At 34.8% G+C, this 12,231-nt stretch overlaps 1 protein-coding gene across 1 annotated transcript; it reads right to left on the bottom strand.

Moving 5' to 3' along the window:
- Positions 1 to 7,260: 7,260 nt before the first annotated feature.
- LOC119494588 (uncharacterized protein C4orf45) lies at positions 7,261 to 9,221 on the bottom strand. Its single transcript, XM_037780580.1, has 3 exons — positions 9,039 to 9,221; positions 7,726 to 7,955; positions 7,261 to 7,372 (listed from the first exon to the last, which is right to left on the bottom strand). Exons 1-3 carry the CDS (start codon positions 9,100 to 9,102, stop codon positions 7,310 to 7,312), a joined length of 357 nt encoding a protein of 118 aa, XP_037636508.1. The 5' UTR covers positions 9,103 to 9,221; the 3' UTR covers positions 7,261 to 7,309.
- Positions 9,222 to 12,231: the final 3,010 nt, after the last annotated feature.

A 12,231-nucleotide genomic window follows, 5' to 3' on the forward strand; every position in this document is an offset into this window, starting at 1 on the left:
ACACTGAGGAAAAGATAAATAAATCTGAGATTTCAAAATAAAGTCATAGGTTTATGAGAAGAAAAGTTGTAATATTATGAGAATAAAGTCAGAGGTTTATGAGAAGAAAAGTTGTAATATTATGAGAATAAAGTCAGAGGTTTATGAGAAAAAAAGTTGTAATATTATGAGAATAAAGTCAGAGGTTTATAAGAAGAAAAGTTGTAATATTATGAGAATAAAGTCATAGGTTTACGAGAAAAAAAGTTGTAATATTATGAGAATAAAGTCATAGGTTTACGAGAAGAAAAGTGGTAATATGAGAATAAAGTCATAGGTTTACGAGAAAAAAAGTTGTAATATTATGAGAATAAAGTCAGAGGTTTACGAGAAGAAAAGTTGTAATATTATGAGAATAAAGTCATAGGTTTACGAGAAAAAAAGTTGTAATATGAGAATAAAGTCAGAGGTTTATGAGAAGAAAAGTTGTGATATTATGAGAATAAAGTCAGAGGTTTATAAGAAGAAAAGTTGTAATATTATGAGAATAAAGTCAGAGGTTTACGAGAAGAAAAGTTGTAATATTATGAGAATAAAGTCAGAGGTTTACGAGAAGAAAAGTTGTAATATTATGAGAATAAAGTCAGAGGTTTACGAGAAGAAAAGTTGTAATATTATGAGAATAAAGTCATAGGTTTACGAGAAGAAAAGTGGTAATATGAGAATAAAGTCATAGGTTTACGAGAAAAAAAGTTGTAATATTATGAGAATAAAGTCAGAGGTTTACGAGAAGAAAAGTTGTAATATTATGAGAATAAAGTCATAGGTTTACGAGAAAAAAAGTTGTAATATGAGAATAAAGTCAGAGGTTTATGAGAAGAAAAGTTGTGATATTATGAGAATAAAGTCAGAGGTTTATAAGAAGAAAAGTTGTAATATTATGAGAATAAAGTCAGAGGTTTACGAGAAGAAAAGTTGTAATATTATGAGAATAAAGTCAGAGGTTTACGAGAAGAAAAGTTGTAATATTATGAGAATAAAGTCAGAGGTTTACGAGAAGAAAAGTTGTAATATTATGAGAATAAAGTCAGAGGTTTACGAGAAAAAAAGTTGTAATATTATGAGAATAAAGTCAGAGGTTTACGAGAAGAAAAGTTGTAATATTATGAGAATAAAGTCAGAGGTTTATGAGAAGAAAAGTTGTGATATTATGAGAATAAAGTCAGAGGTTTATAAGAAGAAAAGTTGTAATATTATGAGAATAAAGTCAGAGGTTTATGAGAAGAAAAGTTGTGATATTATGAGAATAAAGTCAGAGGTTTATGAGAAGAAAAGTTGTGATATTATGAGAATAAAGTCAGAGGTTTATAAGAAGAAAAGTTGTAATATTATGAGAATAAAGTCAGAGGTTTACGAGAAAAAAAGTTGTAATATTATGAGAATAAAGTCAGAGGTTTACGAGAAAAAAAGTTGTAATATGAGAATAAAGTCAGAGGTTTACGAGAAAAAAAGTGGTAATATTATGAGAATAAAGTCAGAGGTTTACGAGAAAAAACTGTCACTAAGGAAGGCAAAACATCAGTACTTTTCATTGTCAGGTCTCTGGAATACAGCAGATAACATATACTGTGAAATTATTCAGTTTTTAAGAGAAACTGATTTAGTTAAACAAATCTAAAGTTTTCATCATTATTATTATTATTATTATTATTATTTTTTTAATTTATTTATTAATTAATGGGAGATGTTGGATTTGAACAAATTATTCTGTCTTTTATCACTGTTAGAAATTAAGTTGTCCAACTTTTACCTGTATATTAATTTATATATAATACATAGAGCTTTCAACCAATTATTTAATCACGATTAATCGCATGTATGTCCATAGTTAATCACCATTAATCACAAATAAATCACACTTTTTTTATCAGTTCAAATGTACTTTAAGGGGAGATTTGTCAAGTATTTAATACTCTTATCAACATGGGATTGGGCAAATGTGCTATCTTTATGCAAATGTATGTATAAATGTATTATTGGAAATCAATTAGCAACACAAAACAATGACAAATATTGTCCAGAAACCCTAGGTACTGCATTTAGCATAAAAAAAATATGCCCAAATCATAACATGGCAAACTCAAGCCGTCAGTTGTCAGTGGTCGTGTCAGGGTGCTGACTTGACAATGACTTGACCCAAACTGCATGTGATTATCATAAAGTGGGCATGTCTGCAAACCTATGTAAATAAGCCTATTTATATATATACTCTGATACACTCAGACTGATGGAGGCCAGTCTGGTATTGCCAGCAAATGGCAGCTGACCTTAATAAATGGATGTTTCTCTGGTGGTAAAGAACTTGTACAGTTATCTACAGCAGACATACAGTACGTGGATATGATTGCTTTAGCTGTGGGGATGGATTACCAGGTGCTCATACAGGAATCAAAAGTCTATATCTGTGACATTGTGAGAGGGACCTCTAATACCAACTTGGTTATCACAGTTATTTTTGGAGAGAATCTTCAGTTTGACGGATCAGTGCCGTATCTGATATGTTTTACTGCTTCAAGCTGATTATGATAACTTTAACAAAGACAAAATTCAACCCTTGTTTACCCAGTTTACTTTTTCAGATCTACTCTTCATTATTCCAATAAGCTGAACTCAATATGAACTTTCAAAGGTTGAATTGTGCAAGAAAACAATCTGAGTCTATAATTTTAATTTAAAAAAAACTGTTTGATTTTCTCCTGAATCGTTCAGACTGGAAAGTGTGAAAAATGAAAGCTGTTGAAAAGTCAACATGTTACGGAGATTAAAAGATGTTTAATTAAACTCGACACTCATTAACAGTCAGGTCGTCCAGCCGCCGTGGGTAGTAGAATGCCATCTGCTGTTAGCTCTGACTGCCTCTGTGAAACTTGGTGTTGACTTGGAGTGAATCATTCGTCATGTTCCTTCTGGGAGGAAACAAATAGAGACGGTGAAGGAAATTAATGAGGCAGCATTCAGCTGACCTACATGTGTACCTACAGGGTGTGTTATTTTTAATTTGTTTAATCTTCTCCCAGATATTAAAGAGTTACCTTTCAAAGAGTCATTCAGTTGATGTCTTCATGACGTCTGACATATCCAAAAGTTATTACCTATTGATATGGTTTGAGAATTACTGGGAGATAATGGGTATCAATTTGTTCTTTAAGTGCTATTATTTTAAGGAAACACATTGTTTTTGGTTTTATTTATAGTTCTCATGATTAAAATCAGGAAAATCAGTTTTACAAATATGCACACTTTAGAAAAGTGGATGTGAATTGACTGAATTGGCAGACTTAAGGTCTGACATACAACAATCACTTCATATCCTTAGCTGAGGTGTTCTACTTACAATGCTGGAGTGTTGCATTAGATGTGCACTGGAAATAGATTTTATTAAAGGATGGAATTTAGAAAATGAAATAACTATAAATGTAACCTCTTTGTTTTTTGTTTTTTTTTCTGTTTTTGTCTCTTTGTTTATTTGATGTAATTTTGCATCTTATTGAGGTAATTTTTGAGGTTTTGTGGTCATTTTGCATCTCTTTGAGGTCATTTGGTGTCTCTTTGTGGGTTTTTTTGTGTCTCTTTGTGATTGTTTTGTGGCTCTTTATAGTCATTTTGTTTGTCTTTGTGGTCATTTTGTGTCTTTTTATGGTCCTTTTGCATCTCTTCGTGGTCATTTTGTGTCTCTTTGTGGTCATTTTGCATCTCTTCGTGGTCATTTTGTGTCTCTTTGAGGTCATTTTGCATCTCTTCGTGGTCATTTTGTGTGTCTTCGTGGTCATTTTGCGACTCTTTGTGGTCATTTTGTGTCTCTTTATAGTCATTTTGCATCTCTTCGTGGTCATTTTGTATCTGTGGTCATTTTGCATCTGTTTGTGGTCAATTTCTGTCTCTTTGTGGTCATTTTGCATCTCTTTGTAGTCACTTTGCGTCTCTTTGTCGTCATTTTGTGTTTCTTTGAGGTCATTTTGCATCTCATCGTGGTCATTTTCCATCTCTTTGTGTTCATTTTGTGTCTCTTTGAGGTAATTTTATGACTCTTTGCTGTCATTTTGTGTCTCTTTGAGGTTGTTTTGTGTCTCTTTACCTTCATGTTGTGGCTCTTTGAGGTCATTCTGTGGCTCTTTGAGGTTGTTTTGTGTCTCTTTGTGGTAGTTTTGCATTTCTTTGTAGTGGTACAGAGGCTCTGGTCCAGGGGCTCCTGGGCCTGTAGGCCCGTTCAGTGATCCATCCTAACAAGCCAACTACCTCTCACCTTCTGACTCTGGTAGGGGGGCACCGAGGGGGCCCACTCAGATTTAAGGTGGGGCTCTATGCCATGGCTGGGAGGCTTGAGAGTCTTGGAATCACCTGCAGTGTTTCCTGTATCATCTGTGATCCAGCTCATGGACCATAGAGGTGGATTGCTGCTATTTCCCAGAATGCCCGCCTTGAGAAAACCATCTCTTTAAGTTTTGACTGATGTTTGCCTGGAGTAGCTTGTTGTCGGCAGTAGAACAGCTGTGTATGCCTCTGCATACTTCCAGGGTCTAGTGCTAAGAAGTGAAACAGCCTGGATCCCATATGCTGTTTCTAATGCATTCTTACAAAACGTTGATGCATGTGGCTCCTTTTGCAGAAGGGATACTACATAGAAGGGATGAATAGCTGCCTAAGCTGAGACTTGTTTCCTTGAATCCATCCTTCTCAGTGATCGTGAGTGTGATCTGTTGTGTTTCGCACGCTGCATTTTAACGAGCTGCTTTCTGTGTTCACATATCGTGTGGGACGTCATCTTATTCTCCTTGAAAGTAGATTTTCTTTTTGTTTTCTTTCCTTATCCGTCAGACCATATCTGAGCCATGTTAGTACATCTTAACATGTTATCTTTGCAGTATATATTCTTATTGCTTGTCTGATTTTGATAAAATAATTAATAGTTATTGGGTATTTTAAACATTTCCGTGTTCTTATATACAGCACAAACATGTTATGGAAGTCTGGTGTCTGCCCCTTTAAAATGTCTTTTCTCTTGTACAATATTGATTCAGCTGTTTTGTGTTATTGTATTGTGTGTGTGTGTGTGTGTGTGTGTGTGTGTGTGTGTGTGTGTGTGTGTGTGTGTGTTTACTGAGTGGGTATAGAAGTGGCTGATTCAAGGAAACAGGTCATGGAACACGTCTGAGGGATTATGGGCCTAATAAAAAATCAACAATGTGCCCGTTTGATAACCGTAATGACAAATTCGCACTCACGTATTACAGTTTCTTTGTTAGAACTTCCCACACTTGGAACATCCTTTCATTGCATATAAACAGTTTCTTATTCAATCTTAAATCCTGGGTCAAATACAGCAGAAGTGTTTTCCTTACTTACCTGTGCATGCTTGTTTGTCTGTTCTCTGCTTGGCTACAGCCTGCCACAACATTTTTTTGTGCTCTGTTGTTTCACTGTTATCACTTTCTTCTCAGCTAAGGCTTCTTTTTTTGCATGCTTGTACTGATTTTCTTGCTTTTGTCATATAGTTTCAGGAACAAGCTGTTTGGCTAACACTGAGACAGTGACATAGATTAATGTGCACAGTCCCTGCAACTGAAATAAAAATCCATAACCTCGCAGTGGCTGGTGGTCCCATGAGGCTGTTATACTCATTAGAGACCAGAAAACCAAATTACTGAATAAATGAAAAATGGGGAAACACACACAACAACACACACAGGTCACAAAGTAAAGGAAAAAACACTATAAAAAATATATATCTGGGAATTGGGGGGTTTAATAACATAAAGTGGAGTTTATATTCTACATTTACAGGAAACATTCACCTTTTATTTCCCTCTAGAATACCTTAACATTTGACAAAAAAAGTATCAAACAAAATGATTTGGTTGGGTGGCTAATCAAAAACTTCTTCTATGAGTTGTGTTCTGCTGGGGCCTCAGTATTTCTCAAATTCTGGCCACATCCCCTTGATGTAATACCAATCCTCCAAAAAGTATTCTCTCTTTTGGGGTTTTGATGATGGTGGTGGAGAGTGCAGTCTAACATGTTGCTTAAAAAGTCTCCCATTGGTTTTCAAACGGGTTCTGGTGACTGGGAAGGCTATAACGTGTAATTTACATAATCTTCATACTTCTCAAACCATGAGTCTGATACAATGGGCCCCTGAGCACAGACACACAATATAGGACCCACCACCCCTACTGCATAGGCACAAGACACACATACTTTATAGTTGTTTCGTCTCTTTTGTGTTATTGATTTGTCTCTTTTTGTGGTAATTTTGCATCTCTTTGTAGCTTTTTTGGTCTTTTGGTCGTATTTTTGTCTCTCTGTAGTTGTTTTGTGTCACTTTGTAATGGTTTTGGTCTTTTTGTTATTTTTTGTCTGTGGTTGTTTTGCTCTTTTTTAGTAGTTTTGCATCTTTTTGCAGTTGTTTTGTATCTCTTTGTAGTTGCTTTATGTCACTTCGTAGTTGCTTTGTGTCTCTTTGCAGCTATTTTGCATCTCTGTGTAGTTGTTTTGGTCTTTTTTTGTATATTTTTGTGTCTCTTTGTAGTCGTTTTGTGTGTCTTTGTATGTTTTGTAGGTGAAGGCTAGGGTGGACCCTGGGCCTGTGCCCGGTAGGCCCGTTCAGTAATCATACCTCAAACAATTCTGTGGCCTACAAATGAAGCATCTGCATTTGTTCTGTTTATCCACTCATTTATTCAGGTTTTTGCTTCATGTTTTCACCCATCTGTAGTTGAGGATGGTGCCAGAGGAAAAGCCATGAAGTTACCAACATTAAAAGTGTTTATTATCCTTTGTAAAGGATCCTTTTAGGACATCTCAAACTCAGCTCATCAGGCTCAGCTAAGTAAAACAGAGCCACCTCCTCCCATTCATTTTCTAGTGCATCACTGTTTAACTAAATATAACGTCCATGTGAGGGACAATGGGAATCCCATACATCTTGTTTAGGGAGTACGTGTAATGTAGTTGATTGTAGATGTTGTGGTATTTTAGGAAACTGTTAACAAGGTAGAAGATAAACCTTCCAGAGTGTTTGTTTAGGTCGGTATTTGTGTCAGTGCTGTGTGCGGGCTGATTTCTTATCTACAGCCTGAGGCAGTGTGCGTTCCTACAAAAGTGGAAGTGTTGCATTATGGATGGAGAAGCAGATAACCTACAATGCAGTCACTCAACACTGTGCAAACCTGAGATGTTCTCACTTATCCAATTGAAACAGCACACACACACACACACGTAATATGATTCTGAGGGATTCAACGCATCCAATGTGAGGATTACAAATGCTGTTTCACTGTTCACTCTGGAACCTGTGAGTCACTCTGTCCTCCAACGCTGTCCGTAACTCCGTTTTCTGTCAGAAAAGGAGGACAGTTTGATTTATCCCTGAAATTATGACTTTTTTTTTTTTATATTTATGATGTCTCGACTCAACACCGATCATCTAACAAAACTAGTACCAAACAAATTACTTACTATGTTTATTAAACAAAACATATAAGAACACAAATCTATAAATCTCATCCAGATTGGATAAATTGTCCATTCATTACTGTTTATCCCCAAATTTGGTGAAATTCCTGCATATTACATCATATCCAACCATTTCTCAAAGTCATGCTCAGTGTGACCTTGTGGCTCATTAACTGAAGACATGTTTCTGCATACTCATTTGCATAAGACGCACACAGTGGATTTTAGCTGTACCTTAATTTGCATGTTGCTGAGCAGCGTCCCACTGTTCAACAGCTGGTTATGCTGCCACCCCCAGCCAACCTCCCCCACACAGCTCTGCTTGGGCATGGGAGGGGCAGCGTGCGGTGCAGCTCGGCACAAGTAGCTGAGGTCACCTGTGGCCTCAGGTGATGAGGCGCCGGCACCGATGTACCGGGGGAAATAATTTGATCTCGGTCTGTAGTCTCCAATTCCATCTGGGCCTTGTTAGAATCAGTGTGAGAAAAGAAGGTAAACAAATATCCAAATGAATCCTTTAAGATTCTACAGACACAGATGTATAGAGAAGTTAATAAAGAGAAACTGATGAATTTGTTAATGTGGTATTTTGGAGAGATTTTTGATCATTTCAGTGGCAACTTTTTTAATTTTTAATTTAGCACCAAATCTGTATAACAAATGGTATTAACCCCAAAATTGCTGCAACAATTTATGAGACATAATTGAGCATAGGTATTGCCATCATATACTTCCATCATAATATTCTAAGCCCTCATACGCTTTCAAAATGTAGTTTAATTAATTAATATATATATTTTTTTTATTTCTGATTTATGACTTGAACCACTTGGCACACAATGCTGAGCTGCAACTCAAATTAATTGTCAGATTCCCAGCTTTCAGATGATGTACACTACTTCTCTATGGCATATACTGTTGACCCGCTATCTCCCTCTAAAGACCCCCTTTACCCTCCTAAAAAAGAAAAAGAGTGGAGTGGAAAAGGTTAAAGATTGCATCCGTTCAACATGTAGGGTGATTTGTTACAACTAATTATCTTTCCAGAGGTATTATAGCAAAGGTTCAATGTCTTTCAGAACATGCATTCTTACTGATGTTCCTTTTTAAATTTCAATAACAGTTTACATGTCGGAAACGTACATTATTAATCCTTAGAAATGAACAAATTCGATGATATGTTTGCACATCACGCACATCACATGCACGTCTACATGCCCTAATGCATACAAAACAACATACTTTACAATTACACAGACTCAAACATGCACACACAGGTACACAAACAGTATGTTAACTATGTTTTGGCCCTGTTTACACTGCCACCGTGTGTCCAATTACACTTCTATTAGTTTGGACACAGACCATAATGCCTATTACTATATAGTAATTGTTGAATCCCACAGGAAACTGGCTTATAGAACTCTTACAATACATACTTTCCCACCGATTTAGCTATGATAATAACACCATACTGTAGACACAACTTCTGCTTCCTGGAGTTGCACTCATTTGAATCACACGATAGAGGCACATGATTCTCCTACCTGTAAAAATCATCCTCTGTCCATATTGTGGTCCTCCTGCAGCTGCTTCACTGTGTTGCATCATTTTTGTCCCACTGTTATGTTTGTTTTAGTTTATCAGGTTAGATACACTGACTGTGTATAATGGCCCCCCTGGGTGATAACTTGAGCCATGCAGCGGTCTGCTCTGTCCATGGGGTCATGGTTGGTTGTCATGCAACCACTGGTTGTCATGGCGTCAGTGCGGTTGTGTCCTAGTTACATTCTAAAAACGGGATGCTTCTGCTATTGAAGCATGTCTACTACATATTAACTTTTAATCTATTCCTTAATGAAATAGATTCACACAAAGGCAGAAATAACAAAACAATAACATTATCATAGTGCTGGGGAAATTGTTGTATCTTTTTTTTTCTTTGGCATGGTAAATAAGCCCATTTTATTAATTGCGTTATAAACAGAGTAACAACTTCAACAGGATAAAATGTATATTGTTATAGTATTTTGTATGCTGTACTTATTATTCATACGTGTATGGTATATGGTATGGGTACAGGCTGTACCCATACACTTATATATACTTTAACCGCAAGGTTGGCGGTTTGATCCCCGGCTCCTACTGTCTGCATGACCTTGAGCAAGACACTGAATCCCAAGTTGATCTCTGGGTGCTTTACAGCAGCTTGGCTGGGTTAAAGGATGGGTTAAATGCAGAGGTCAAATTTCATGTATGTATATGATGAATATAATAAAGTTTACGTTTATATGCACAAGTATTTGCATTATTCTCTTATACAGTCTAAGGTAGCCTATTGTAATGTATTATTTATGTATCTATTTATTTCATTGAAGAGTTCTTCACCTGTTATTTCTGAGCCTCTCTCTGAGCTGCTGGTTTTCAGAGTGGATTTCCACTCAGGGATCAATAAAGTCTTATATATATGTATATGTATATGTATATGTATATGTATATGTATATGTATATGTATACGTATATGTATATGTATCAGTCTCTGCAGAATCTTGTGGAGTTATTGCAGCCCAATAATAATTTGCAGTAGGATTTCCACCTCCCATAAAACACCAAAGAAAAGCCTGCCAGAATTGTGCATCCTTATGGAACTGATTTGAAAAAGGAACTGAAGTTTGCTTGTGAATTCAGAGCCACTATAAAGCTGAATATACCAGTAATACTATACTATACTGTACTATACTATACTGTACTATACTATACTATACTATACTATACTATACTATACTATACTATACTATACTATACTACATCCTGTTTACATTCCGCTTATCCATTTGAAATACTGCTATTTTAACTTACACTTCATGTTGTATGTCTTTGATTCTCATTTTGCTGTGATATTCCTTTTTATTCCTAAAAGTGCAAAAGGGTTGAAGGGTGCCTGAGACCCAAGATTTTCATTGCCGACTACTGCTTGTTGTAATTGTTGTGTATATGATGAATAAACAAACAAACTGGAAACTTGAATCTTGACTCTCACAATCTAGATTTCCTAAATTGGAATTTTGTGTGTCTGTGTGGCACATTATAATAAATTCAACTAAAACTGCAATTATCTATGTCTAGTCTGTTAATATTGCTCAGGGACATATTTTGTATGTTAATTTGATTGTTATCCTGATTTGATGTTTTAAGGATAACAATATTTTTGTACCAAGTAATAACCATCTACATGTGTATTACCTTATTAAGTCACTAGATGGTCCCAAAGCATCATTTGTCATACTGTACTCCCTCTTCCTATTCCCACTTTTTCCTTTTTTTTCTTTTTTTTTGTTAAATGGACTCGCCCATGAGCCGCCCCTTGTGACTAAATCCCCATCAAGCCAAATACAGACAACACCAGCTAGACCGGAAATGGAATGATTTTGCCTTCAAAATAACATAGTAAAACAATACTGATAGTATAATTGTAAGCAAATATAATAACATTTTTAAGATAGAGTTACTGAATCTAAAATTGTCAGTGGATTAAATCTTGGAATAAACTAAAAACCGATATGAAACTGTTATGTCACGGTGCATGGTACACTATGTTCATTGCATGTTATGTAGTAGTCTACTGTATAATTAGCATTCGTCCTTGGGTTTAATTTGACTTTTTTTTAGGTAATGCACTGCTAAAATCATCTGTGGTACTTCGTTGTAAAAAAAAAATGTGTTTGCATTTTGTATATAGGTCCTTATTAGTGATACGTGCAGAGCAAATTGCATTTTTGTTGGGAAAAACAAACATGTATATTAATTTACCACTGTAAACTACCACTATTACTATTACTACATTACCACTACTGTTACGGATATGTGCAATAACATGCTGATCACTCTGTGCAATAATTATATGATGCTGTGCAATAATTATATACTTATCTGATGGACACTTTGTGCAATAATCTGGCAAAACTATAATCTGGTAAAACTGTCATCTCATCAATATACACATTGTATTTTTTATATTTTATATTGTATTATCTTTTATATATTTTTTTAGATTTATATTGCACTATCTCTTTTTTATTGTATTATTTTTTTATATTTATATTGCACAATCTCTTTTTTATTGTATTATCTTTTTATATTTATATTGCACAATCTCTTTTTTATTGTATTATCTTTTTATATTTATATTGCACAATCTCTTTTTTATTGTATTATCTTTTATATTGTTTTTTATATTTATATTGCACTATCTCTCTTTTTTATTGTATTATCTTTTTATATTTATATTGCACAATCTCTTTTTTTATTGTATTATCTTTTATATTGTTTTTTATATTTATATTGCACTATCTCTCTTTTTTATTGTATTATCTTTTTATATTTATATTGCACAATCTCTTTTTTTATTGTATTATCTTTTATATTGTTTTTTATATTTATATTGCACTATCTCTCTTTTTTATTGTATTATCTTTTATATTGTTTTTTATATTTATATTGCACTATCTCTCTTTTTTATTGTATTATCTTTTTTTTTAGCACCTATGGGATTGTCACAATCTAATTCCATTGCACTACACGATGACAAATAAATGGCTTGAATCTCTAATCTTAACCACAGAAACCCCTCCCTAAATATTCCTCCATTGTCTCTTTTGTACTAAAACAGAGTTTTATTTTGAAAACCTCTCCCGGAAGTGTAACCGCTAACTGCGTCCGACTTTACTCTGCTGCTGTGTC

This window comes from Sebastes umbrosus, chromosome 9 (genome assembly GCF_015220745.1).
Source record: "Sebastes umbrosus isolate fSebUmb1 chromosome 9, fSebUmb1.pri, whole genome shotgun sequence".
NCBI classification, from domain to species: domain Eukaryota; kingdom Metazoa; phylum Chordata; class Actinopteri; order Perciformes; family Sebastidae; genus Sebastes; species Sebastes umbrosus.

Bases quoted from the DNA above. Each gene is read 5' to 3' on its own strand.
- LOC119494588 (XM_037780580.1), bottom strand. From the start codon at position 9,102: ATGATGCAACACAGTGAAGCAGCTGCAGGAGGACCACAATATGGACAG. The intron at 7,956-9,038 runs GTAGGAGAATCA...GATTCTAACAAG, and splicing joins ACAGAGGATGATTTTTACAG to GCCCAGATGGAATTGGAGAC. The intron at 7,373-7,725 runs GTACAGCTAAAA...CTTTTCTGACAG, and splicing joins TCAGCAACATGCAAATTAAG to AAAACGGAGTTACGGACAGC.